The sequence below is a fragment of the Cryptotermes secundus genome, unplaced genomic scaffold (assembly GCF_002891405.2).
Source record: "Cryptotermes secundus unplaced genomic scaffold, Csec_1.0 scaffold660, whole genome shotgun sequence".
In the NCBI taxonomy this organism is placed as follows: domain Eukaryota; kingdom Metazoa; phylum Arthropoda; class Insecta; order Blattodea; family Kalotermitidae; genus Cryptotermes; species Cryptotermes secundus.
The window spans coordinates 115850-143167 of record NW_019734321.1 but is presented as its reverse complement, the minus strand read 5'-3'; the positions used below and the strand labels follow the sequence as shown (position 1 = coordinate 143167).

The 27318-nt window shown below is 43.6% G+C and overlaps 1 protein-coding gene across 1 annotated transcript in view; it reads left to right on the top strand.

The window, feature by feature from the left end:
- The first annotated feature begins 4037 nt into the window (after positions 1–4037).
- Positions 4038–27318, top strand: part of LOC111868621 (serine/threonine-protein kinase DDB_G0283821) — an 88646-nt gene continuing 65365 nt past the window's right edge. The window contains exons 1-2 of the mRNA XM_023859443.2: positions 4038–4121; positions 9064–9310. Coding sequence (XP_023715211.1) covers positions 9087–9310 — 224 coding nt within the window. The 5' untranslated portion in view covers positions 4038–4121; positions 9064–9086. The remainder of the gene's footprint in view (positions 4122–9063; positions 9311–27318) is intronic.

Sequence of the window (27318 nt, the reverse complement as noted above, 5' to 3'; positions counted from 1 at the left end):
GGAGTGACGGTATAGCTCCACGTACTTTTAACCTCGGCATTAGTTTTAGGTGAATGAGTAACTTCATGCCCCTTTACCCCCCTGGGATAGGCCCACCATTGAAGAGGAGGCTGGGTGGGCCCAAGAGTCGGTCTCGTCCTGTGAAGAAGAGATTCCTGCCCTTCCTGGGAATCCAGATTGTCCGGTTGGCCAGGATTTTTCCTGGTCATCACCCCGCCAGAGCTACACAGGACCCAGAAGCCTGATACCGTTAGTTCAATAATTAACAGTTCTGATTACACAAGGGCATATTCATGTTTTTTAATGGTTTGTGTTCCTAGGGCCTATCGCATTTTACTGAAACTTAACTAGATCCATCATCTTTTATAGTTTTTTCGCATATATTGCAAAAAAAAAGTTAATTACATTAATTCACATTTAATTCATACAATAATTGTTTAGTGTATAAAATGTTATTAAAATTATTTAAATATTAAAATATACAATATACATATGCTGTTATGCTGCTGCAGGTTTCGGCCTTATATGGACATCTTCAGTCAACATTTGTTTAAGGATTCTAATTCACTGTACTCCAATCATGTAGCAGTCTTAACATATGCCGTTGGTGTTGCTTTATATCTTTTTGTATTGCGGCTGTTTCTATGTCATATTAGTTGTGTTACTTTTCGTTGTGCGTATCAGGTGTTGCCTTAAGTTCCTTGTATGTTGCCTGAAAATTGCCTTGTAAGGCCGAAGCTATCTCTGTACCAGGTCGTGAAGGCCCATAGGGTTGTGAGACGTTGAGGGTCCCACATTATCTAGACAATCGGCTCAAAGATGGCGGTAAGGGTGTCAGCCTTACGCGGCCAGCCGCGCTTTACTCCCCAGGAAAATTATTTAATTAATTCCTGGTATTCATTTCTGTTAGAGGCTGAGTCAACCCCAGGGCCTAGTGCGGCTGGAAGGATTAGGTCAATTGAAAAAATCCAATGACCTCATCGGGACTTGAACCTGCGTCCCTTGTAAGGCCGAAACATGTAGTAATATAAAACATGTATATATTTTAATATATTCAATTCAATTCAGTTCTTCAATTCTTTATTATTTATGTGGTCAACAGCCCCAAGGCCAATTACAGACAGAGCACAGTGTAGATGAAAGTAATTCCATTATAGACAAGCACATTATAAGTCATAGACAAATTACAGTCAAGTACTTGGGAAAACACAATAATGAAGGAAAGTAAACTAACAAACAAACAAATGGTAATAAAAATAATAATAATAATTTCATTAACATAAAACTAAGTGTATTAAGAAGTGAGAAATGAAACAAATATTTAATTAATAATAATAATAATAATATTAATAAAATTTTATACATTTAACGATCATTGATTGATTGATCAGTAACTGTCAGACGACAGGTCCACAGTCTCTTCCAAAACAGTTCCTCCACTTAATGTGATCTTCTGTTTTTGGAAAGAGACTGTCCAGGAAAAGTGATAATGTGGTAGTTTTTCCATTTGCTTTCCACATCGCAGTACAACAGCCGTTCAAACCACTCTGGTCACGCCTGTTGCTATACGAACTTGAACCATCTCGAGCATCATTTGTTCTGTGCTTCAAGTCGCTGCTGATGACGCTGCTTCCGGCATCAGTTTTTGGTTTTTGGTGTCTCTCTTCGTCTGATGCCTACCCTTTGACCTGTCCAGCAAGGGAGGCCCTGCCAGTAGCTACGCTACCGCTGGTATAGCTCTCAGGGTCCTTGGCATACTCAAACCCCCTCACCACGATAAGGTGGAGACACCAACGAGGGGGAACGATCATTATATGAATTAAATATGAAGTAATGTTATTAATTTTGCATTGTAGGCGGAAAAAGAAAACATCTATAAAAGGTTCGTACATCAATGCAACAGGATTATGAAATGCGTGCAGTTGTAACGAGGTGCGTGGCAGCCAAGTATACCCACCAGGGGTACATAATTTTGTGGGGGGGGGGCATGCAACGACCACAATATGACTAGATGCTCCCGACTTAAGCTCCCATTAAATTAACACCCATTTGACTTACTCTTCGAATTTTCGGACTTACTAATCGAACTCGAATTTCGGAATAGTTAAAGAGTTACATCTTCTGGGATATAACACCGTGAAGTCAACCGACATTTCGGAGTAACATATTCAGCGTCGAAGAATGAAGGAAGCGAGAAACCAGTGCGAAGCAAGTTACCTCTCTGAGAACCTAAAATCTTATATTAGCTGAGATTTTGTAATTTTGTAATTCATTCATCTGCACTGTGCTGTGTCTGTAATTGGCCTTGCGGCTGTTGACCCGGCACATTAATAATAAAGAATTGAATTGAATTTTCCGGCATACTGGTGCTGCAAAGAGCAACATTAGGGTACCAATATTCAAGAGGGCTAACATCTCCTTGCTGGTTACAAGATCTCAAGAGAAGAGAGTCCAGCCAGCCTTGGGCAACCTACCCAGAAACCCCAACACTGCAGGGGCCACTCTCCCGTTTCCCTTTCCGGAGATATATTTTTTTTATTACTAGTGGGGTGGGACTAAGTTCCTTGTACTGCGGCCACTTCTGACCTATTGTACCAGCCCCAGATGATAGGTGAGGGTGATTGTGGAGCAATTGGTGGAATGAAGATTGGCAGGGGAAACCGAAGTACTGGGAGAGAACCTGCCCCTGCGCCACTTTGTCCACCACAAATCCCACTTGACCAGACCCGGGATCGAACCCGGGCCGCCGCGGTGGGAAACCAGCGACTAACCGCTTGAGTTATGGCGAGGACTTTCCTGAGATAAGTCCCTACCAAAATCTCCCACAATCAGAGATCTCGTATCGAATATTACCTCTAAGCTGCGCGCGCACGTGTCTCAGTCATCTGCGAAAATTTAATGGTTTTAGTATACATAGTCAAGTTGAATAAAAACAAAATTGGAAAAAAGTAAATTGCAATTTTTTTAATCATCGAACTGTAACGAGAATAAGATGTGGATCTATACCTCCACTCACCCTCACACCTTCATGGCGAAATGCTTAATTAGTTAAGCACAGGCACAACTTTACTTTTGTAATTTTTGTTATTTTGGGAGCCTATAAATTTAATGTCTCTTATGGACCTTCTTCGCAAAACGCTGCACACGACCCCGGGGTGCCGTAGTGAACCCAACTGCCGCTCAAAAGACACCATGACTTGCGAACTTGTACTCCCGATGTAGAGGGAACTTCGTTCGTGTCTCAATTCGATAAGGGACTGGACATGTCCCATCTCAGCATTTGCTTAAAACAGGGAGGAAACCAGGAAAACCCGTGTCGAGAAGGCATCCTTCCAGATCCATACTGACTTTAACCAGCGGTCCGGTAGACAAAAAGTACAGCAGATCCCCTAACGCATGCGCTGTTGCTTTACTACTAATATGAATTTAAAGTCACGTATACTCAATTTAAAGTCAAAGTCACATTACGACCGACAGACAGTTGGCCAGTCCGGCTTGGTGTCAAGCCTCAACTGGGGCCCAAGACCAGATTTTTTTTATTGTCAGACAGTTGTGGTTCGTCGAAGTGGGGAGCCCTGCCTGACACTTCTTCTCCGCTACAGAGCCCAACCGGTTAATGCTGTTTAGGGAAACAGTCGCTGTTTACTGTGAGAACCATATGGAACACACAGATACACTCTGTGGGCAGAATGCTGAGTTTTAGCATGTTAAGTCCGTACCTCACAGGAAACACATCACGTCTCCGCTACAAAGCCCTACCGGTTAACGCTGTTTAGGGAAACAGTCGCTGTTTATTGTGAGAACCGTACGGAACACACAAATACACTCTGTGGGCAAAATGCTGAATTCTAAACTTTAAAGAAGCTGGTATATATAGTTACCACTGTAATTTAAAGAGTTAATATGCCTCGGACAGTGCGTGCTGTGGTGTGACACAAGTCTATAGAGACGGGTATGCTCAACCTACACGCAACATGCTGTTGGTGGATGGGGGAGGGGGGGGGCACGACAAGGAGATCTGATCAGAGCGGTGGGACTACAGCATCAGTAGAGGTCCAGCGACCGCCCGTGTGCCTCGCGTGTGCAGATATCTTCAGTGTATCACCGCCAAAGTAACACAGGCAAGTGATAGCATTGTTACATGTAAGATTATTAATTCTATATTTCTGCAGAATAAAATAAATTACAAGAAGTTCTGGCAAGAGAGAGAGAGGTAGAACGTATAATAATAAAGTAGATAAAGTTGAAAATGAAAAAAGCGTGAAACATTTTATTGTGATGAGGGAGACAGAGAATTATTTTGTTAGAAGGTTTCCACGCTTCGCCCACTAATCCTTGTGAATTAGTATCGGTGTATAATTTGGAAAACAAAATAATTTAGGGGCTTTGACAGTCAGGGAACTTAATTTTTATTAACTTAAATTAGGACGCAGTAGCAATTTAGAACTTGGAAACCATTCCAGCATCTGCTTAAAGATCTGAACTGTAAGCACATCTGATTCATATTTAAGTATTCAGTCCGTACCTCACAGGAAACATTACGTCTCCGCTACAAAGCCCAACCTGTTAATGCTGTTTAGGGAAACAGTCGCTGTTTACTGTGAGAACCATACGGAACACACAAGTACACTCTGTGGGCAGAATTTAAAAGGTATAGCCGTTAGCATAAACACGTGTACTTACAAATTTGCTTTAAATGGCTATGCTAGTAGCCGAATTCTAACTGCGGCCGTCCAGGTTCGATCCTAGGTCAGGTCGAGTGAGATATGTGGTGGATAAAGTGGCAGTGGAGAGGGGTTCTCTCCGAGTAATTCTCCTTCTCCTTACCAACTCTCACTCTACCAATCACTACAATTCAATTAATTATCCTAATACTGATTATATGTAGTCTCGATACTGGATCGTGAAATAGCCAACTAAAAATTAAAGGATTATACAAACACTGAAACAAATCTTGAGAACTACAGAATGAACTGTTGAAGGAATTACTCGGACATGAGAGAAGTGAAGTAAGTAAGAAGTAAGAATTGTGTAACAAGAAATTTTATGGCAGTAGTTCCCACTCTTTTCCAAATATAGCGAGAGTGACAACGTGACTGTAAAACCGATAGGCGGATATATTTACAAAAAAAAACCCATCAAAACTCAAAATTTACTAACTAAAAGAGAATCTTAAGATTTATATAATAATATAAAATCCTGAAATTCTTTCAACAAATAATCTCTTGAAGATTTCTATCTTCTGGGATATAACATCGTGTAATGCGTTGTAAGTCAAACGACGTTCCGGAGGGAAAAGCCCTTATTGCTAGCTGCTTAATACTGGCTTCTTTCTTGGCTTATATTTTGACCCTGAAGATAGAGGCGATATTTTCTTCCGAAATGTCCGTTAACTTACAACTTGTTAGACGTCGATATATCCCAGAAAATATGACTTTCCATATCTACGGCTGTGAGAATTCCAAATCCTAAACAGGCTCTTGTGTCCAATGATCAGGTTTGCATTTTTACAACGAAGTGAATGTTACGAAAGTCATCTCGACTCTCTGCCACTGCACGTCAGTGTGTGTGTGCGCGTGCGTGAGTGCGTGTGGCTCATCCTTTACCTTTCCAACCACTCACATGACGCTCTTCGAAAACATAAGCATAAACGCCTCTTCTTCCTCCGGAAAACGATTACTTTCCTTGCCAGTATCACAGTGTATAGATAGCAGTAATAAATTTGGTGGAGGCCCATAGGGTTGTGAGACGTCGAGGCTCCCACATTCTCTAGACAATCGGCTCATAGATGGCGGTGAGTTTGTCAGCTTTACGCACAGGCAGCTCTTTATCCACAGGAAGCTTCCTGGTACTCATTTCTGTTAGAAGCTGAGTCGATCCCAAAGCCATAGTGCGGCGGGAAGAATTAGGCCAATTGAAAAATCCAACAACCTCCTCGGGAATGGAAACCGCGATCTTCCGGCTTGTAACGTAGTGCCTCAGTCAACTACACCGCCGTGTGCCCCCTGCGGCTTGTAACGTAGTGCCTCAGTCAGCTACACCGCCGCGTGCCCCCTGCGGCTTGTAACGTAGTGCCTCAGTGAACTACACCGCCACGTGCCCCTGCGGCTTGTAACGTAGTGCCACAGTCAGCTACACCGCCGTGTGCCCCCTGCGGCTTGTAACGTAGTGCCTCAGTCAGCTACACCGCCGTGTGCCCCTGCATAATGTGAACAACATCAAAATCAAGAAATTGAAGTGTATTCATGTAATTAAAAATACACAATTTTGGATAAGGATTTGGGAGTTCAGTGACTGGGGTTATCTGTTTGTAACAGAACCAACACAGTAGGTATATCCTACACCCTCAACTGAGGGCGGAAGCAGATCTAATTTCCGAAATGTTTTGTTCTAAAGAATACCGGACGATGGACAAAGCGCAAAAACCCAGTACTCCCGAATGTTACACACCACCGTCAGAACCCTTTGGGATCTACAAAAAACAGTAACAGATTGGTCTTTGTGGCCAAGACGTCATGTGTTTCCTGTGAGGTACGAACTGAAGTTTTATATTACTTACAAGAATTTCAAGAAGCCGGGATAGCGTAGTCAGTATAGCGACTGGCTACTGGCTACGGTAGGGCCAAGAAGTTCTCTTCTCCATGTCGTCTGGACCGACTCTGGGGCCCACCCAGCCTCCTATCCAATGAGTACAGGGGGATCTTTACTCTGGTGTAAGGCTGCAAGGGCGTGAAGCTGACCAATCACCTCCAATTAGTGCCGAGGTCAATAAAATGCGGATCTATATGTCCACTCCACCATACGTCTTCAAGACGTAGTGCTTAATTAGTTAAGCAGAGGGACAAGTTTACCTTACCTTACATTAACATTCTGTCTCCCCATCACAATAGATATATAAGTTCGCCAATATTCTAATAATCACAAATATAAATATATGTATGTTCGTATCCATGTATTTGCATATAGTCATGTATTCTCTTCTCCATCTGCTATACAGAACTGTTTGGTGCTCGTCCCAAATATTCACATAAAAAGAAGGATCTGTAAAAATAAATAAATAAATAAATAAATAAATAAAGCAACAGCCAGACAGGGACTGATGCTAGGGTTCGCGCATTTAATGCCTGACAGTTTGCATCCGGAAGGTCGTGCAACCGGCCAACTCGACCAAGGTTTTCCGTGGTTTTCCTCGGTCCTAAAGCAGATTCTGGGTTGGTACCCAAACGCCACTTTTCACTGCAAGCCTCGCATGCAGCCCTCTCGTTGGTAACGTCAGAATTTCGCCCTAATCTCAGCGTATGTTTTGCTTTCATTTTTATGCCGTCTATGTGCAACGTTGGTTACTGTTCATTCGTCGTTTTTCTTTATTGACACTTCATGTTTCGGCCTAACCGGCCATCTTCAGGTGTACAGGCTGTTGTGATGAAGGAACCTGCTGCTCACTGTAATGTTGTTATGCTTTCTTATGTAATTGCCTCGGATTACTTCTGGTTATGTGGGTTAACCATCTGTTTTTATATAGGTATTAACCCACATAACCAGTTCATTGTACTACACAGTCCGGCAACAATGCAACAAATTGTTCCTCCTGTCTTACACTTTCACTTTCGACACAACATGTTTCGGCCCTAAATGGCCATCTTCAGGCGTCTTACTATGCTGAAACTGCTACACTGCACTAATATTGTCCATTCGTCACATATGGGACTGTACGCTTCATGGTTTAAACCATCATACTCGTGGTCTAACGGTGTGCGCTAAAATAGCACACGCTGTAGTTCACTTAATTTAAATCAAATAAAATCTATTAAGATTTTATATTAAAATTTGTAGAATTCTTATTAAACGTCACAAGGGGCGACGTCCACTGGTTTTGATCTGTATCCTTTACTTCAGATGTTCTATTGCGGCAGCCTGTTTTTCTATTCGTAAGCCCGTTGTTGTGTTACGTTTGCAATCTGTAATTTTGTCCCTTGCTTCTGCGTTGTTCCCTCTAGTAGCGTATGTTGTTGTCTTCGCTTGTGTCTTGCCTTTAGTGTGACTACTCTTTGCAATCCTGTATGGTAAGACACCTGAAGATGGCCATTTAGGGCCGAAACATGTGTCGAAAGTGAAAGTGTAAATAATAAGGAACAATTTGTTGCACTGTTGCCGGACTGTGTAGTACATAACAGTTTTAGATATAACAGTAGTTATGCAACAGGATTCCACATACCCAGAAGTATTCGGAGGCCATTAGATAAGAAAGCATAACAGCATTACAGTGAGCATCAAGTTCCTCCATCACAACAGCCTGTACACCTGAAGATAGCCTGGAGGGCCGAAACATGAAGTGAGTAGTAACCGACGTTGCATATAGACGGCATAAAAGTAAAACACAAAGCCAGATTGATGTAGTGCAACAAGATGCTGCAATTTAATATTTCGCTCTACTGTAGCCCTCCAAATATTGCATCAAATTTCACCAACATCATAACATTACCTATACCCGAAGGACAAGCGGGCAGTACCTGTGAACCTTCAAAACCGGAGATAAAATTTCTTTCCCCCTCCTCAGATGTGGTGTCTCTCTCTACCTCCCCACTTTCATTCTCTTCTGTCTCCATCTTTCATGCTCTAAAGAATTATCAGATTTCAGTTTCCACGGTTGCATCAAGACATGTCTTCTGCCATCCTTTCGTTTCGCACCAGTTTACAAACGTACAGGACATCACATCCCGTAAGAGAGTACTCGTACTTGAGTATGGAAAAGGTCAATCTTCTTTTCCACGGCATCTGTAACCTTGAATGGTACTAGTAGAACTTCAAACCTGCCACTGAATAAAACAAAAATGTCTGCAGCATAGCTTACGAGGCTGTTTTCCTTCCTTTTGTTGCCTGATTTAGGTGGCATCTCTCCACGAAACTGTCAGAATCAGCATTCAACCAGTTCCTTCAGAGCCGAAGAGAAACAGGGAATGAGTGACTGACGTACGAGACTCTCTGACAAGCCAGTGACAACCTAGCGCTACAATCACAGAGTCTCAAACAACAAAAAGCTCATTATATGTCCTCTTTCAACAGGATCTGCAGCTAGCGGAAGCAAGATGCGCGGTACAGGAGCCAGAACTGGCGCCAATAGTAGTGGTTCCGGATGCGCAAAAGGTATGCGCAATAGCAAGAAGACAAAACAACAGCAACAAGTCGTACAGTGGAAACAAAGAAATGTGCAAGAAGGGATTGTCATTGTTGATGAAATTCAATTGTCGAAACTTATTAAGAGAGATCCGATTCAGACGTTCTATGAGCTGGACCCAGAACCCTTCGCAACGTAAGTACCACACATTTACAATTGTCAGACTTTGCACGTTGCCGTAGTAACCGCCTGAATTGTTTCAACTGTAGAGTAAACCCTCGCTAATCCGGGATAACTGGGAGGGAGAGGTCAGCCGGATTAAGCGATAATTCGGATTAGCAAAGCAAACTGTAGATCTGAAGACAAAAATAAATTAGAACAAATAAATGGAAAATTTAATGATATAAATAATTCTGGTAAAAATAAATAACAAAATATAATTGTATGGCCTTAATTTAAAAACTATAAAAATACAATAAATTTATTCATCGATAGAAGACTTAGAAACTGTACTTATTTTTTTAACGTAATAATGCAGAGTTCAAGAAACTGTCAAGTTTTGTCTCAACAGACAAATGACTCATCTGCCTTCCTAAATGACATTTTTAAAGCATGTACTAAACTGTGAACAGCATTTTTCATTTTTTGATCAGGATTGTCCTACATCTGGAGTAAATGTAACCGGATTACCTAGGGTTTACTGTATGGTACATAGTTAATATTATTTCGAAATGGATTAAGTCTACTACAACAAATATCTCCTGCATATCAAGTGACAGATTCAAATATCTGTATATATTATTACAAATTACTAATTGAAGTAACCCAGGTTAGGTGGGTCCCTTGTCACAACAGCGAGGCGCGTCCTCAGGTTGCGGATGGAGGAAACGTCCTCCAGATATAGAGGGTAACTGCGAATATACTGAATAAGCAACCTCGGAGAGCCGACAAAGGGTGCGTCTTTAGCGTGGTAGTTGGACGTGTGATTAACAACTCCTTGCCATAAATATATAGCTTGTTATGGGGTGATAATATTAAAAGGGATCTTAGAGAAAGAGGGTGGTTTGGGACTGAATTTGTTTACCTTATTTGCCAGTGGAGAGCTCTTGTAAACCCGGTAATGAACATTCGGTTCCGTAAAATGTTGGGAATTTCTTGAGAGTGGTTGAGCGACTGTTTATTTCTCAAGAATGGCTCCACGGAATTAGTTACGTAGTTTCTTAGCTAGTTCCTACATCCCTCTTTACCCAAACTATTTCCGGATAGGGACTAGCTCTGACGATTGGGTACAGCTGAGTAGGGTTTGCCTGAAAACGGAGACAGAATCCAGTCTCCGAAACGTTGTTTTAAATAAAAATAAAACGGCGTTTTAGATAAAAACAGGACGATGGGTAATATCCAAAAATACGCGTATAATAAAAGGTAAAGTTGTCCCTGTGCTTAACTAATCAAGCACTACGCCGTGAAGACGTATGGGAGAGTGGATGTATATATCCGCATTTTCTTGACCTCGGCTGGAGGTGAGTGGTCAGCTTCACGCCCCGACCGTTTTACCTCCGGTGAAAGAGCCCCAGTACCCATTGGACAGGAGGTTTGGTGGACCCCAGGGCCAGTCTGGACGACGTGGAGAAGAGAAAATTCTTGACCCTTCCGGGACTCGAACTCCGACTCCTCGGTCTTCCATCCCGTAGCAAGTCGCTATACCGACTAAGCTACCCCGGTTCCTATAATATTTGCATTAACTAACTGCATGGAGCTGAACCCTTCTTGAGAAGGCAGTCACTCAGCTATTCAATAATTTCACAACATTTTGTCAAACCTGGAGGTTCTTTTCAGTGTTCAAAAGAGCCCTCCACCGGTCCCTATCCTGAGTCAGAAAAAAACAGCCCGTATCACTCAATCTTATTTATATAAAATCCATTTTAATATTATCCTCCCACCTATGTCTGTGTTCCTAGTACTCATTTTCTTTCTGGGTACCACAGACCACTAGGTTTTGAAAGGCAAAAGATGTCTCCAGCCACTCTGGCCGATATTTTAAAATCTCCTTTCGTTTCAATTTTTACCTGAAGTGAAGACTGTTTGTGTCATTTGTCCATGGCCTGCGGACCACCTGCATGTGACCAGGCAGCCGTCAGCATACCTACATGCGTGGCTGAGGTAATAAAGCCGCAAGCCGGTTTGTTTCTTGTGCCCGTATTGTGTGTCAACTGAAGGGGACCTACAGCTTGCTAACTCTAAACCACTGAACCTGCCATTAATCTCCACAACTGGTCGCTGATAAACAGAAAAAATATGTCTGTATGTACAGTCCGAGTTTTCTCACCTGGTCCTTATCTGCAGAATGCGCAGTGGGTTGCTCGAATACACTATCTTATTTATTTACTCATGGAGCTGAGCCTTTCTTGAGGAGCCGCCAATTCTGCAGCTACTCAAGAATTTCCCAGCATTTCATGGAACCTGGAAGTTCATTACCGTGTTCAAAAGAGCCCTCCACTGATCACTATCCTGAGCCAGTTCAATCAAATCCATACCATCCCATCCTATCCCTCTAAGATCCATTTTAATATTGTGGTGGACAAAGTGGCGCTGGGGCAGGTTTTCTCCGAGTACTTCGGTTTCCCCTGCCAATCTTTATTCCACCAATTGCTCCACAATCACCCTCACCTATCGTCTGGGGCTGGCACAATAGGCCAGAAGTGGCCGCAGTACAAGGGACTTAGTCACATCCCACTAACATAAAAAAAATTTACGGATTGTAAAGAGTTAGTCAGTGGCTTTTGTTACGCTGCATAAGCCTTCCTCTGTCCCCCACATGTAGCTTCAGCCACTGCCCCGCTACTTCTGGCCATATTTCTCCGTCGTAATCCAGATTCCATGTTTACAAGGGCGAGTAAAATGAAAATTTTAAAATTGCGATAGAAATTCTAAACACGGTGCCATTGTCCTGTAAGTTGACAGTATCGTTACCAGGTGGCAGCATGTTGTAGACGAGTCCCATGACGTCATGGCCGCCCCACTAGAGACATGCGCAAAAGAGGAGCAGGGTTCTGCCATCCGTTTTTTGAGCAGACAAGAGGCAAAATCTATCGAAATTCATCTGCGAATGAAGATTCAGTACGGTGATACATGTCTTGCTTGTTTCACAGAATCCGAAATCTTTATGACCTAAAGAGCTCTGTCTTCTGGGATGTAAGTCAGCACAAAGTTCCGGAAGAACATGTTTCCACCGTGAATTTCAACTGACCATATACTACAAGCCGGAAGTTCGTGGGTTCGATTACCGATTACGTCTTTGGATTTTTCAATTGATCTAATCCTTCCAGCCACACTACTTGTCCTCGTTGTATAGCCCCCAGCACGAACCGCACAGAAAACGCCTCTTACATTATTGCGCGTTCTCTCGTTGCCGGAGAAAAAACGTGTCCACAGAGCTGTTCCCTGGCAACGGATCTGCATATCAGAGTACCAAAATGAATTCTAATCATACAGAGTAACTCCCATTGCACAACTTCTCTCTTCCGCTCACAACAAAGTGCACTTCCGAGCACTTTGCCTTTTTCTCTTCCTAAAGCTTTCCCTTCCCTCAAACGTACCTCTGTCAGAAGGACGAGAGGGTACTGCCCGGGAACCTTCAAACCCGAAAAATTTCTGTACTTCCCCCCTTAAATATAATGTTTCTCACTAAACTCTCCTCCTCCCAAGTTTCTCTTATGTCTCTCTCGCTCTCTGATTTTAATTCATCACAGTTAAGTTCTTTGCTCTGAAGGACATCAAATTATCTTTCAAATTATGAAACACACAGTTCATCAGAAAACCGCTTTTCCGCTGCCCTTGTCTGCAGAATTACGAAATTAGTTATTTTAACAAACAGGCCAGTGAGAACTGCTTAGGACATGGACAAATTTTATGCAGGGCAATGACGTATCAGGCTGTCCTGTCGACTTGGTATTACCTACTATCCTCTAAAATTATCTCTCTCCTTCGGTTTATTTGCGAGAAATCATATTTTTTTAGCGTCAAAATTGGTTGCGCACGGCTTTTCCGCCAGTATTATCGACTGAACCCTGTAGTCTGTTTCACTCTATTTATAAAAACACAACAGATTATTCCATCTACTAATAGCTGGGACCGCTCAGTCGGTGTAACAACGAACTGCGATACAGACGGCCTGGGATCAATTCAAGGAAGAGACAAAATATTTTACTGCACACCACAGTGTCCAGACTGGTCCTGGGACCCACACAACCCCCTGTTCCATGGGTACAGGGGGACATTCCCCCGGGGTTAAAGATGACCACTCACCTCTAACTAGTGCCGAGGTTAAGACTATGTGGAACTATACATCCACTCCCCATACGCCTTCATGGCATAGTGCTTAATTGGTTAAGCACAGGGACAACTTTACATTTACTCCAAAGCACATGGCGCAGACTGGAGCCGCTAACAAGTAGCTACTGTGAGACATGACAGGTGTTAGTTGTAGCGTGCATTTTTTGACACGCTGTGGCGGTGTGTTGACAAATTGTTAATTAAGCTGCCAACCAATGACAGTAATCGACTTACAGCGACAAAGTAGCTCATCAGATACTAGTACGCATGCGTCAAGCATCACATTACAAGTCGAAGCTAATCCACTAACTTGTTAATGGGTAAATACATGATCCACACGACTTAATGTATACTGAGGCTTTAAAAGACTAAGTTTTCGTCGTAAATTAAAAGAGAACTTAACATAAAGATTAGGCATGTTGGCAACACTATTAAATCACTCTTAACACCCGAGTGTCTGCACGCTTGAAACATGTGAACTTCTGAGAAGATTTGTATTCAATTTCTTGTGAGAGAATTTTACAAAAATAAACTGTTCATATATTCCAAGACTGGTAAATGTCTGCGAAGAAGAGGAGAGCTAGTACACGACGCATGCTAGAGACTTGAATGGTAGGCTGCATACTGAATTGCAATGGAAGGAAGAGATATTGGCTTAACATTTTTTACCCCAGTACTTACTATATTTACCACCTGTTTAAAATAATAAAACATTCTGCACACAGAGTGTATCTGTGTGCTCCGTACGGTTCTCACAGTGAACAGCGACTGTTTCCCTAAACAGCATTAACCGGTTGGGCTCTGTAGTGGAGACGTAATGTGTTTCCTGTGAGGTACGGGCTGAACACACTAAAACTCTGCATTCTGCCCACAGAGTGTAGCTGTGTGTTCCGTATGGTTCTCACGGTAAACAGCGACTGTTTCCCTAAACAGCATTAACCGGTTGGGCTTTGTAGCGGAGACGTAATGTGTTTCCTGTGAGGTACGGACTGGATTTATATGTATATTACTTTGAAGGAATTCAGTCTTTGAATGGCTAATCGAGGTGCTACCCCGAAATTTGCCCCAAGTGACTTAGTAAAATCATATAAAATCTCAGTCAGGACAAGTGGTGTCCCGGCCGAGATTCGAACTGAGCCCCCCCCCCCCAATACGAGTCTAGAGCGTTGCCGCCACGCAATTCCGCTCGTCGTATGGTTACACATATCCGAACGCTTTTTTTTTTATTGCTACTGGGGTGGAACTAAGTGCCTTGTACTGCGGCAACTTCTGGCCTATTGTACCACCCCCAGATGATAGGTGAGGGTGATTGTGGAGAAATTGGTGGAATGAAGATTGGCAGGGAAAAACGAAGTACTCGGAGAAAACCTACCACAGCGCCACTTTGTCCACCACAAATCCCACTTGACCAGACCCGGGATCGAACCCGGGCCACCGCGGTGGGAAGTCAGCCACTAACCGCTTGAGCTATGGCGCGGCTCATCCGAATGCTTTACACGAAAACCTAAAAGCATGAAACTTACAGAATAAATATTGTAGCGGAAAATGTTTGGTACAGGATGTGCAGTTAAATACAAAACAACATTTTATGTGCACTTGAGAGACACACGACAGCTTATGTGGTTGCTGCACTACGCTACAAGACGGAAGGTCGCGGGTTCGATTCCCGATGAGGTCATTGGATTTTTCCATTGACCTAATCCTTCCAGCCACGCTATGGCCTTGGATCGATTCAGCCTCGAACAGAAATGAGTACCAGGAATCTTCCTGGTGCGGCCGGCGCGTAAGGCTGACAACCTCATCGCCACATGTGAGCCGATTGTTTCGACAAATTTGAGCCTCGACGTCTCAAAACCCTATGGGCCTCCACGGCCTGTAACAGGGATAGCTTTAACTTTTTCTTAATTTTTTTCAGTCTTGCAGGTTTAGAGAAAATTAAATAATTTTTTTTCTTTCAAATGGAGCCCAAATAACGGAGAGCATGCGCTATAATTCTCATGAATACATGTGGAGACTTGCGCCTGTTGCCTCTCACCACCTCAACTTCGAAAGTTTGCCTGTAGGGGTTCTGCTTCCGTCACTTCGCTCCTTATTCTTTGTATTGTCCTGCTAATTGCATTTACCGGGGGCTCTTACATATTTGCAGCCACATTCATTTGTGGTTTACTTAAACACGTTTTGATTAACTCAAATTATGTAGCGTCTGATAATGCTGTCAGGATTTACTGCATTTACTGATCCCTTATACACACCACTTGGAACTACGGGTAATTACAGCGCTATCGTTAACCTCAACATTCAACTGCTGTGTCTTCACCAGCCGTTCCCTGGCAACGGCTTTAACGGTGGAGATTCTTCAGCTTCCATCTTGGCGTCAGGCCCCTTGAGACCCTCGACCAGAGATTTCTTTCAGCTGAACTCTTGCGATAATAGTCCTTATGCAACAACCTCTCTGACGAGAAGATGGGGTTGTCTCTTATGAATACGCTTGGCCTTTCGTCAAGTGTACATTTCTCACATATAGCGTGTTACGGAAACACAAGTCCCTCTGTCAGTACAGACTTTACAGAGCAGATCATGGCTCTTTTACATATCTTATGCTACAACGGCAGCTTAGTTACTTGAACGGTGTCTTCAAGATACCCCCTTTGCACGGACAGAGTAGAAAACGCCGTTCCCAACAGTAAATCTCTTGTTGTAGAGGCGTGTTTACCGTGCCTTGCATAGCAACGGCTGTTGTCTCCCTGTTAGAGGTCTTTGCCTAGCAACGGGTCTATGCGCCACAATATGATAATAGAGAAAGATAACTGTTGGCTTTCATGATGGCCCACTCTTGATATTGATTCTGATCTGAGTAGTGTTACCGATGTTTCGGAGATACTTACTGCCTCCGTCATAATGGCTGAATTGCCAGGATGCACACAGCTACACAATAGACATATATATATATATATATATCTTGGACTGCCATATGCTTCTGCTCGTTTCTTGCTTGGCCTACAATTCGACCCTGAAGATGGCAGTGAGATATTCCTCCGAAACATTTAGCTTTCTTCAAACTAACGGTGTTACAATCCAGAAAACCGAAATGAATTCATTATAAATATTGTGGATGGCGAAGTAGCCTACTCAATTCTGAACTACAGTTATGCTGAAACTCAATAAAAATGTATTATAATCACAATTTGGAGTTGATTCATTCTCGCACTGAAAGTATGACTTAGTACTTGGATTAAGTATGCAGTAAATTGCCAGATTGTATAATTGAAAGGCATCCGCACCGCGGTGTGTAATTATCACTTATCCGCACTCAGAACCCACAGTAGTACACACTTAATAATTACAACATACGTGTACTTAACACAACAAGCAGCACTAAAATTGCCTCTACGCATGCGTAATCAAGCTCAAGGCGCCTGTATAGTCAATCAATTGCAGCGTTCCTGGCGGGCTCTCAGAGAACGAAACCAGGAGCGCTATTACAAAGGAAGGCCATTCCAATGCAAAACTTACCCTCGAAATCTAAACCACTGTAAATGTTAGCGAGGAGGATATCTTATGTGTAAATTTTATACTCATATAGAATTTCTAACGATTTTAGCTCATCGAAACAGTATTTAACAGGAATTTGCAGGTATAAATTATGACTTCAAACTCTGATATGCAGAGGTTGAGACTTACTTACTTACTCACTCATGGAGCTGAGCCCTTCTGGAGGAGCCGCCAAGTCTGCAGCTACTTAAGAATTTCCCAGCATTTTATGGAACCCGAAGGTTCATTACCGTGTTCACAAGAGGCCTCCACTGGTCACTATCCTGAGCCAGATCAATCAAATCTATACCATCCCATCCTATCTCTCTAAGGTCCATCTTAATATTGTCTTCCAACCTACACTTGGTCTTCCCAGTGGTCTCTTTCCTTCTGGCGTTCCCACCAATATCCTATATTCATTCCTCTTCTCCCCCATTCATGCTACATGCCCTCCCCATCTCATCCTCCTTGACTTGATCACTCTAATTATACTTGGCGAAGAGTACAAGTTATGAAGCTCCTCATTATGTAATTTTCTCCAACCTCCTGTCCCTTCATCTCTCTTCGGTCCAAATATTCTCCTCAACACTCTGTTCTCAAACACCCTCAGTCTATGTTCCTCCCTTAATGTCAGAGACCAAGTTTCACACCCATACAGAACCACAGGCAAAATTGTAGTTTTGAGTATTCTAATTATTATGTTTTTAGATAGCAGACGAGAAGACAAAATGTTCTGGACTGAAGCTAAATTAAAGCTAATATTTTCGTGGATAAAATAACTATACTTGGGTCAGGGAAAGAATGAATACTGATTCTTCTTCACCCATCCGCCTAGCAGCTATATTCGCTCCATGTGTCTTTTCCCACGCCCACCAATTGCCACTACTACCCCCCCCCCCACTCCGTTACTGGTGCTGATGATGGGGCGCGGTACATTGTACTATTTGCCAGCACGGAGAAAGCGAGGCAATTACCCAGAAGCGCCCGCGTGTACTGTAGAAGCCGAAAACATCTTCTTGATCCTCTGGTGATTCTCAGCCTTGTCCTTCCTACACTGAAGCTCACTGGATCCCTACGTGAAGAACAGAATAGAGCAGTTGTTCTCAACTTTTGTCAGACCGCGGACAGGTAATTCTTTTTTAGTGGCCCGGCGGTTGAGAAACACTGGTATAGAGGACTAACTCCATCTTACCAAGCTGACGGTCACCCAGCTACTCGAGAAATTCCCCACTCGTGACGGACTGTGACGATTCATTACTTCGTCTACAAGAGCACGGCACGGATGCTATCGTGAGCGAACAGTCGAAAAGGGTTAGTCCTCCAGATTGTAGGGTGGGCAGAGGTCTATGAAGTTTTAAGTAAAACTATATTTTACCTCCTTTTGGACTATTATTTAGGACAACTATATATAGCTGTGCAAATCGCCGTGCGCGTTGCCAGATACTATACAATATGTATGACAAGTCTCAAATAAAGGTAAACTGTCTTTGTATGACCCACTAAAAGAGAGAAATACTGAATAAGTGCAACTTCAAATATTGGGGCGTGATCTGAGATGGAAAGCTGTTTTGTTTAACCAATAATGCGATACAACTTTAGATGCGTGTTATAAGCAATTAAGCATGAAACTGTTGCTATCCAATGCGTTGTCAACTGTCTACCAAATTAGTTACAGCTTGTCCGGCCCCACCCTGTGTAAATTCTGTGAGAGCCCTATAAATGCCGACTCATGACACGGTGACAAGTTTCAGTTGCCCATAGTTGCCGCCAGGTCGCACTGCCATAGAGTTAATGATACTTTAATAGCGAAATTCGATCCTGTTGACGAGGGTGTGAATACCAGAAGCTACATATACGGTAATGTCTAAACATACCAAATGTTTTGGAATTACACTAAAATTACAATTCGTAAAGCGAATTTGGGGGTTGTTTCTGCGACTCTGTTCAGAACTTCTGTTCTGTTATCATAAAACGAAAAGATTAAACTCTAACAATGCAGAAGTTTGCCTGTAGCACTGAAGCATTGGGGACAGGGTGCTGAGGAGAATATTTGGTCTTAAGAGGGGTGAAATAACGTGAGGATACTGCATATAGATGAGTTTTCCAATTTGTACTCCTCGCCTGATATTAGAATCATCAAGTAAAGAAGGATGGGATGGGCAGGACATGTAGCACAATGGGGGAGAAGAGGAATGCATATAGGATATTGGTTGAAAGACGGAGAGAAAGAGACCGCTGGGAAGACCAAGAACGTAGGTGGGCGGACAGTATAAAATGGATCTTACAGAGCTATAATGGGATGGTACGGATTGGATAAATATGGCTCAGGATAGGGACCAGTGGAGGGCTCTTGTGAACACAGTGATGAACCTTCGGGTACCATAAAATGCTGGGAAGTTCTTGAGTAGCTGCACAATTGGTGGCTTCTCAAGAAAAGCTCAGGTCCATGAGTAAGTGAGTGACTGAAGCATTGAATGGGTGTGAAACTTGGTCAGCAGCATAAATGGAAGAACACCGACTGTGGGTGTTTGAGAACAGGGTGCTGATGAGAATATCTGGACTTAAGAGGCTGAACTACAATATGACGATACTGCATAAAGATGAGTTTTCTAATTTGTACTCCTCGCTATAAAATCATCAAGTAAAGGACGATTGGATGGGCGCGGCAGTAGCACGCATGGAAAAGGAAAGTACATACTGTCACGTCATAAGCGACTGTAGAAGGAGTTTGGGTTGGTAACTTACAGATCGCAACTACAAGTAACTATAGCACTGTCGTTAATTCACACAATTTACAGTTCACTACAGCACGTATCAATTCTCCTCAGTCTGTTGTGGTTCCATTGGTCGTTGCCTGGCTACAGTCTTCTAACAAGGATTATTCCTCACGCTCTCACGACTCAAGAACTGCACTCGCTAACCTCCGATTCAAACTCGGTCAGTCGGTTAAATTGCTTTTGGTCTTTGCCAGCACAGTCATTCCTGGCTTCAGTCTCCTTGAAATCCACGACTAAAATTTTTGTTCTCTCCTAGACCTGCACATGTTTCAAAATGGGGCCTCCTTTTCTACGAGGGAGGGTCGCCTACTCAAAACTATCGCTGGTCCTCGTTACACAGCATCGGCACGGACTGCACAGAAAACATCTCTTCCATTATTTCATGTACTCTAGTTGCCGGGGAAAAACGTTTCCCCAGAGCTGTTCCCTAGCAACGGCTGTTGTACTGTCGCTTGTTTGCACAGCTGTTACTTGCTACAATACAAATATTCTATAGGAGAATCTGAAGTAAAAAGGACACTACAAAGATCTAGGAGTAGAGGACAGAATAATAAAGAATGAGAATGCAAATGTGCGTATTGGCAGGATAGGGGCCAGCGGCGGACTCTCATAAATAGGGTAATGAACCTCAGGGATCCATAAAATTCTGGGAATTTCTTGAGCAGGTAAGCACTTGTAGCTTCTCAAGAAGCACTGACCTCCGGCGAGTTAGTTATGGCATGCATTTGTTACCATGAAAATATGCTAATAGCAGAAGCAGAACGCAGATCTTATCCATGCAAGCAACCCAGCAAGAAACAATTACCAGACAGACCACCCTTGTTCGTTGTTTTCTGTTCATTACTTGCTGGTTAATTGTGCGACTCTGAAGACAGGAACAGTAAATCTTGCCTAGTACTCCAACCTGAAAATGGAGGCATGTATAGTTCCTTATTTTTCGATTGAGGCACTACGCTCTTCGGAAACGTCGGTCAACATCAGATCCCAGAAGACAGGACCGATAAACAGAGAAAGATGTTACGTCGATGTTAGTTTGGGCCGCAGGGACCGATGAATTCCGCCAGAGAAAATAGTACATATGTTGGCATGTGTAGGACAAAGGCTCGGATCAAGGGTCAGGACAGCCGCGCCGTCTGTAGGGTCACCGCCCCGAGATATAACCGGTCCGTTCGTATTAATACGAACGTATAGACGGGCACGGCTATTCCGCCCTGTTCACAGTGACACGCGCCGTCAGGGAGCGAGCAGAGGCGATGAATTCTGAAGACCTCCCTAGACGTGCCCTCAACCCTGCAAGTTAGGTTGAAGGAGTGCATTTCACCAGATCTTGTCAATCTTAAAAGATACAGGGAACCCGTAGGTTCATTGCTATGTTTACAGCAGTCAAATATTGGTCCCTATCCTAACCATTTAAAGCCCAAGGGATACCGTACGTACCACTCTGCATTCTGCCCACAGAGTGTATTTGTGTGCTCCGTATGGTTCTCACAGTAAACAGCGACTGTTTCCCTAAACAGCATTAGCCGGTTGGGCTCTGTAGCGGAGACGTAATGTTTCCTGTGAGGTACGGACTGAACACACTAAAAGTCTGCATTCTGCCCACAGAGTGCATCTGTGTGCTCCATATGGTTCTCACAGTAAACAGCGACTGTTTCCCTAAACAGCATTAGCCGGTTGGGCTCTGTAGCGGAGACGTAATGTTTCCTGTGAGGTACGGACTGAACACACTAAAAGTCTGCATTCTGCCCACAGAGTGCATCTGTGTGCTCCATATGGTTCTCACAGTAAACAGCGACTGTTTCTCTAAACAGCATTAGCCGGTTGGGCTCTGTAGCGGAGACGTGATGTGTTTCTTATGAGGTATAAACTATAACTCTGCTGGCGAGGGCCAGCAATATTTTTATAACATCCATTTTTAAGTTGCCTGACCGACTCTGTATAGTACGGTAGAGGATCACCGACGTTTCGGGTGAAATTATTTCCTCCATCTTCGAAGGTAAGTCAAGGAAACCCTAAACATGAAGCAAGTAATAAATATAGTTCTACTACTCAACCTAAAAATGGTCGTAATACAGCGGTTATCCTGCAATACAATACTCCGAAACGTCGGTAGACTTACATCAGATTACATGGCGTTACGTCCACAGATAAGCGTTATTCATAGTAACCGCTGTGGGAACCTCAAATCCAACAAAATTATTCTCTATGGAGAGGTTAACCTCTGCTTATTGCTTGCAACATTTGATGCTTGCTTGGCTCGCGCCTCAACCCTGAAGATGGAGGCAGTACATTCCTACAAAATATCGGTACATTTCTACCAAAATACACGACCTCACATCCCAGAAGACGCCGCTGTGAGAACCTCAAATGCAACATCTCGCTTTTTCTCGTCTCTGTTCAGCAAATGCGAGAATCCTGCAGAACTTCTTTTTAGTGCGGCGTACGGTGCGGCAGCCTTCATTAATAGAGATGAAACAGACAATTAATCTATACGCTGGACGTTTCCTTTCTATGGACAGACATGTTCTTAAAACACAAATCTGGTCTAATAGCAAACGTCGGAATATTAGGAGATGAGAAGGCAATTATGCGTTGCTGGTATAATACCTGTATCAGGATTCCCTTCAAAACATCGAGTTTATGTACTGCTTATTTCGTCATCGTCTTCTTCAGAGTTTACGAATTAACATTAGTAAGTGCGCGTTTGTCCTACGGCCCAGCAAGGTGGCAGATACTGAAGTGAAGGCACAGAAAGCGAAATGTTCGGAATGAAACACTAAATTACTGACGCATATTTGCTGAAAGCAAGAACTGTGGAGCCAGATAAACAGCCGTTGCTAGAGAACGGCTCTGAAACAACATCAAACAATAGGGGCACTGTTGGAAACGGTGTTTTCTACTCGGTCCATGCAAAGGGGTTATAAGGAAGGCAATTGGGGCAACGAGTCAGTATTACCCTGCGTGGAAGCGGGTTCGAATACCTCCACTGTAGCCCAACGAACCGCAGGAGGCGAAGAAAAGGGAACCCAGTGGGGGCATATGAGCCACCTTATTCCTGCGGGATATATACGGGGACCTGGTCCTCCAGGTGGGGAAGTCTCGAATCTGAGACAGTAAAATATGGTCATGAGTCCCGCGGGACTCGAACCTGGGAACGACTGCACTGGCGAGGACCAGAAGTAACGGTAAAGGAGAGCCCCTTCCTCTCGCCAGAGGGGATGTTACATAGGGACTATGATTGCAAGTGTTCAGTTGGGGAAAAATACTGGTCGTGAGTCGCAAGGGGCTTGTCGCCAAGATGAACTGATTGGTGGTAAACCGCCAGTCGTAAAGTAACCCTGACTAACGAGTCAGTTTTTCGCGGGAGTCTGATGGAAAGAGTCAGTGAGAGTCATTGCTCAGTTGAGGGTAGGGCTGTGAAGAGAAGACTAGGAGGTTGATGCGAAGTGGCCGCCAGCCTGGGAGCTATTTCAGGTGAAGGGAGCAGACGTTCAGAGGGCACGGAAGAAGAAGAATAGCCATTGTTAGAAGCCGTTACCAGGAAATATCTAGTGAAGACGCTGTGGGCTTGAAGGCTTAGTGCGGTTGGGTAAAGTGTAGAAACCAGCGATGGTGGTATATAATTGCTTGTAGTTCCGAGTCGTGTGCACTAGTGGTCAATAAATCCAATATCCAATCCAAACCCTGTCGACAGTCACACTCAATCACGTGACAATACGTTAGAAATTATTTTATTACTTACAGAATTTACAAAAATTGTTGGAAACCAGACCCTCCATGTTCAGGGCACAACTTACAGAGCTGTGATACCGTTCTACAAATTTTATCAGCAGATTTAAATTTAAATTTAAATAAAATTTTAATAGATTTTATTTGATTTAAATTAAGTGAACTACAGCGTGTGCTATTTTAGCGCACACCAGTTAGACCACGAGTATGATGGTTTAAACCATGAAGCGTGCAGTCGCATATGTGACGAATGGACAATATTAGTGCGGTGTAGCAGTTTTAGCATAGTAAGGCGCCTGAAGATGGCCATTTAGGGCCGAAACATGTTGTGTCGAAAGTGAAAGTGTAAGACAGGAGGAACAATTTGTTGCACTGTTGCCGGACTGTGTAGTACATAAAGCCGAACATTCAAATTAATATGAGGAAATATTTTAGGTTAACTGCCTTTTGGTTTTTTTTTTTTCCTTGGCACTACAGCCCCAGTGGGCCTAGGCCTACCTCCATGAACTCCGTTCACTTCGGTTTTTCTAGATCTTACACATACGGTAGGACTCCTTGGGCGAGTGATCAGCTCGTCGCAAGGCCTCTAGGCTTCTGGGTTACTCTGTATAATAATGTCTCGTCACCAAAATGCGAGTGAAAATCGTTAAGCAAAGATAACCAAGGATCACTTCGAATATCAATTAAAGTTCAAATAGATCTATTTGCAAGAGAGGCTAACAGATCGAGTTGCTTGCTATCAATCAGTTCAGAATCCGCTGGTCTCCCGCCTATGGTATGAAAACGTAAAGGTTGCCATATACAAAAAGCTGTAATTTCAAATGAAGGTTTGCATGGGTGTGAAACTTGGTGTCTTTCATGATCAAAATCACAGACTGGCGGTGTTGGAGGGAGAGAGATGCCAGCTGAGTACCTAAATCCAGAAGGGAGGAGCTGGAGAAAATTCGTAATGAGGAACTTCGCATTTAACAATTCTACCCAAATATTGTCGGAATGATCAAGTCATGTAGGACGAGATGGGCAGGAGGAGTAGCACGCATTGAAGGAAAGAAGACTTCGCAACGGAGATTTGGTAGGAAATTTTGAAGGTAAAGAGACCGGTAGAAAGACCTAGGCGTAGACGTTGCAAAATATTCAAACTGAGTTTAAAGAAATAAGAGGGATGTAAACTCAATTCATCTGACTTAGGATAGGGACCAGTGGCGGGCTTTTGTGAGTACGGTAATGAAGTTTCGATTTACATAAAATTCTGGGATTCATTGAGCAGCTGTCGGCTTCTCAAGAAGGAGTCTATGAAGTTAATTAACTCAACTTTTACGGGTTACGGGCTGGAGAGACAGAGTTCGATTCTAGGTATGTGTAAGACATTTTTCCTTACTTCGCAGCTCTCAGACCGGCTCTGGGGCCCACCCAGTTTCCTTTCCAAGAGGTATCGGTAGATTTTCCCTGGCGGTAAAGCCGCCGAGGCGTGAAGCTGACCGCTCACCTTCACCTAGTAATGGAGCTACACCACCACTCCGCCATGCATCTTTATGGCGCGAGTTCTTAATTAAGCACAGGACCAAATTTACCTTTGCGGAGGAAGCCCTCTGGCAGTATATTCCTCAAAAGGTAAAATTGTGCCTGTGCTTAATTAGTAAAACACTATGCCATGAAGAAATATACGAGAGTGGAGGCATGGCTCCACCTTTCTTGACCTGGGCACTAGATGGAGGTGAGTGGGCAGCTTCACGTCCCTGCCGTTATAACCCCTTTTATTCCTACTCAGAAGCCAATGACTCTTTAGATATTTCACAGAACGCTTAGATAAGTGGATCCATATTAATACCTCTGCTTACACAGACAACAGAAACAGAATGGAGCGGACTTTCATGACACTACTGGAACTCGAATACAGGACCCAGGTGTTCGTGTACTCAAAGGCAGTACACGCCTTCTCCCGCGAGTTCTCTGTGATTGGCTGCTTTTGTTCGCCGTTGTTACAACCTTCTCTATAAAAACACGGAAAAAGGTTCATGTTTAACCAGCCTCCAATTACTGCCGCAATTACACGTTATAATGACAAACATATGGAATAAAGCTTTCTAAGTTGTTGCGCAGTGAAGTTTTGAGAGAGGCTGACGTTTCAGAGAAACATATCGCCTCCATTTTCAGGGTCGAAGATTAAGTCAAGCCCTAAACCAGCATAAATCTGGCATAAGCTGGATTCGGAATTCTTACAGTTGTGTACAAGAATAGTAATATCTTCTGAGGTATGACGCTGTTTAGTTTGTTAGAAGTTCACCGACGTTTCGGAGGAAAGTACTGAATACACCTTCAGGGTTCATGAGTACTCGTATTCCAAGTTACCGAATAGCAAACAGCATTCTGCTGGCTGAGCTTATACTTCGAGCCTGAGGATGGAAGCAGTACTTCCCTCCGAAACGTCGGCATACTTTCATTAGACTGTATGGCGTCATATTCTAGATGAAGGTACTTCTAATATCCATGTAAGACTGATTAGCGAACTTGACGCCCATGGACATACAAATGGCACAAAATGTAAGACTTTGACAACAAACTGAGGACATTGTTCCAATACGTACAACACAAATTGGTGCAACTTGTAGAAGTAAACGGCATGGCCTCCAGCTGACTGCTCTGAGCTAACCCTCGAGTTTACGCTACCGATAATCACCAGGTGCTTCATTCCTCAATAACTTGGAACCGCATAACAAGGAACACCGACAGGTTTCTTTGTATAACTGCATGGAGCTGAGCCCTTCCTCAGAAGCCACCAGTTGTGCAGCTACTCAAGAACTTCCCAGCGTTTTATAGATCCGGAAGGTTCATTACCGTGTTCACAAGAGCCTGCCACTGGCTCCTATCCTGAGCCAGATCAATCCAGTCCATATCACCCCATCCTATCTCTATAAAATCCATTTTAATATTATCCATCCACCTGTAGGGGTTTAAGACCCGGTAGGGTTAAGAATTTTCTCTTCTCCACGTCGTCCAGACCGGCTCTGGGGTTCACCAAACCTCATATCCAGTGGATATCGGGGGCTCTTTCCCCGCGGGTAAAACGGCCGGGGTGTGAAGCTACCAACCACCTGCAGCGAGTGCCGAGGTAGATGAAATGTGGATCTAACCATTCACTCCCCCATGCGCCTTCATGAAGTAATGCTTAATTAGTTAAGCACAGGGACAACTATGCCTTCTTTTTAACCTACGTCTTGGAGCCGGGATAGCGCAGTCGGTATAGCGACTAGCTACGGGCTGGACGACCGAGAGGTCAGAGTTCGAGTACCGATTGGAACAAGAATTTTCACTTATCCATGTCGTCCAGGAAAGAAACAAGAAGCGAAGGAAATATTTGTGAGTTTTGTTGGTAGGCGGGAGGATATTAAAATGCAGTTCAAATTGAGTATCATGTTGCGAACTGGATTAAACTGGCCCAAGATAGACTCAAACGGCAGTCTCTTTCGCACAAGACAATGAACCTTCTGGCGTCTTAAAACAGGAAATTTCTTGCTGAGTGAGAGGTTCTCACAGCAGAGAATGTGCAGGGCTCTACCCGCTGGGACGTGGTGTCATGGGCACGTCATGACCCTTCAAAAGAGTATTTTTTTATTGCTGTGGGGTGGGACTAAGTCCCTTGTACTGCGGCCACTTCTGGCCTATTGTACCAGCCCCAGATGATAGGTGAGGATGACTGTGGACCAATTGGTGGAATGAAAATTGGCAGGGTAAACTGAAGTACTCGGAGAAAACCTGCCCCAGCGCCACTTTGTCCACCACAAATCCCACTTGACCAGACCTGGGATCGAACCCGGGCCGCCACGGTGGGGAAGC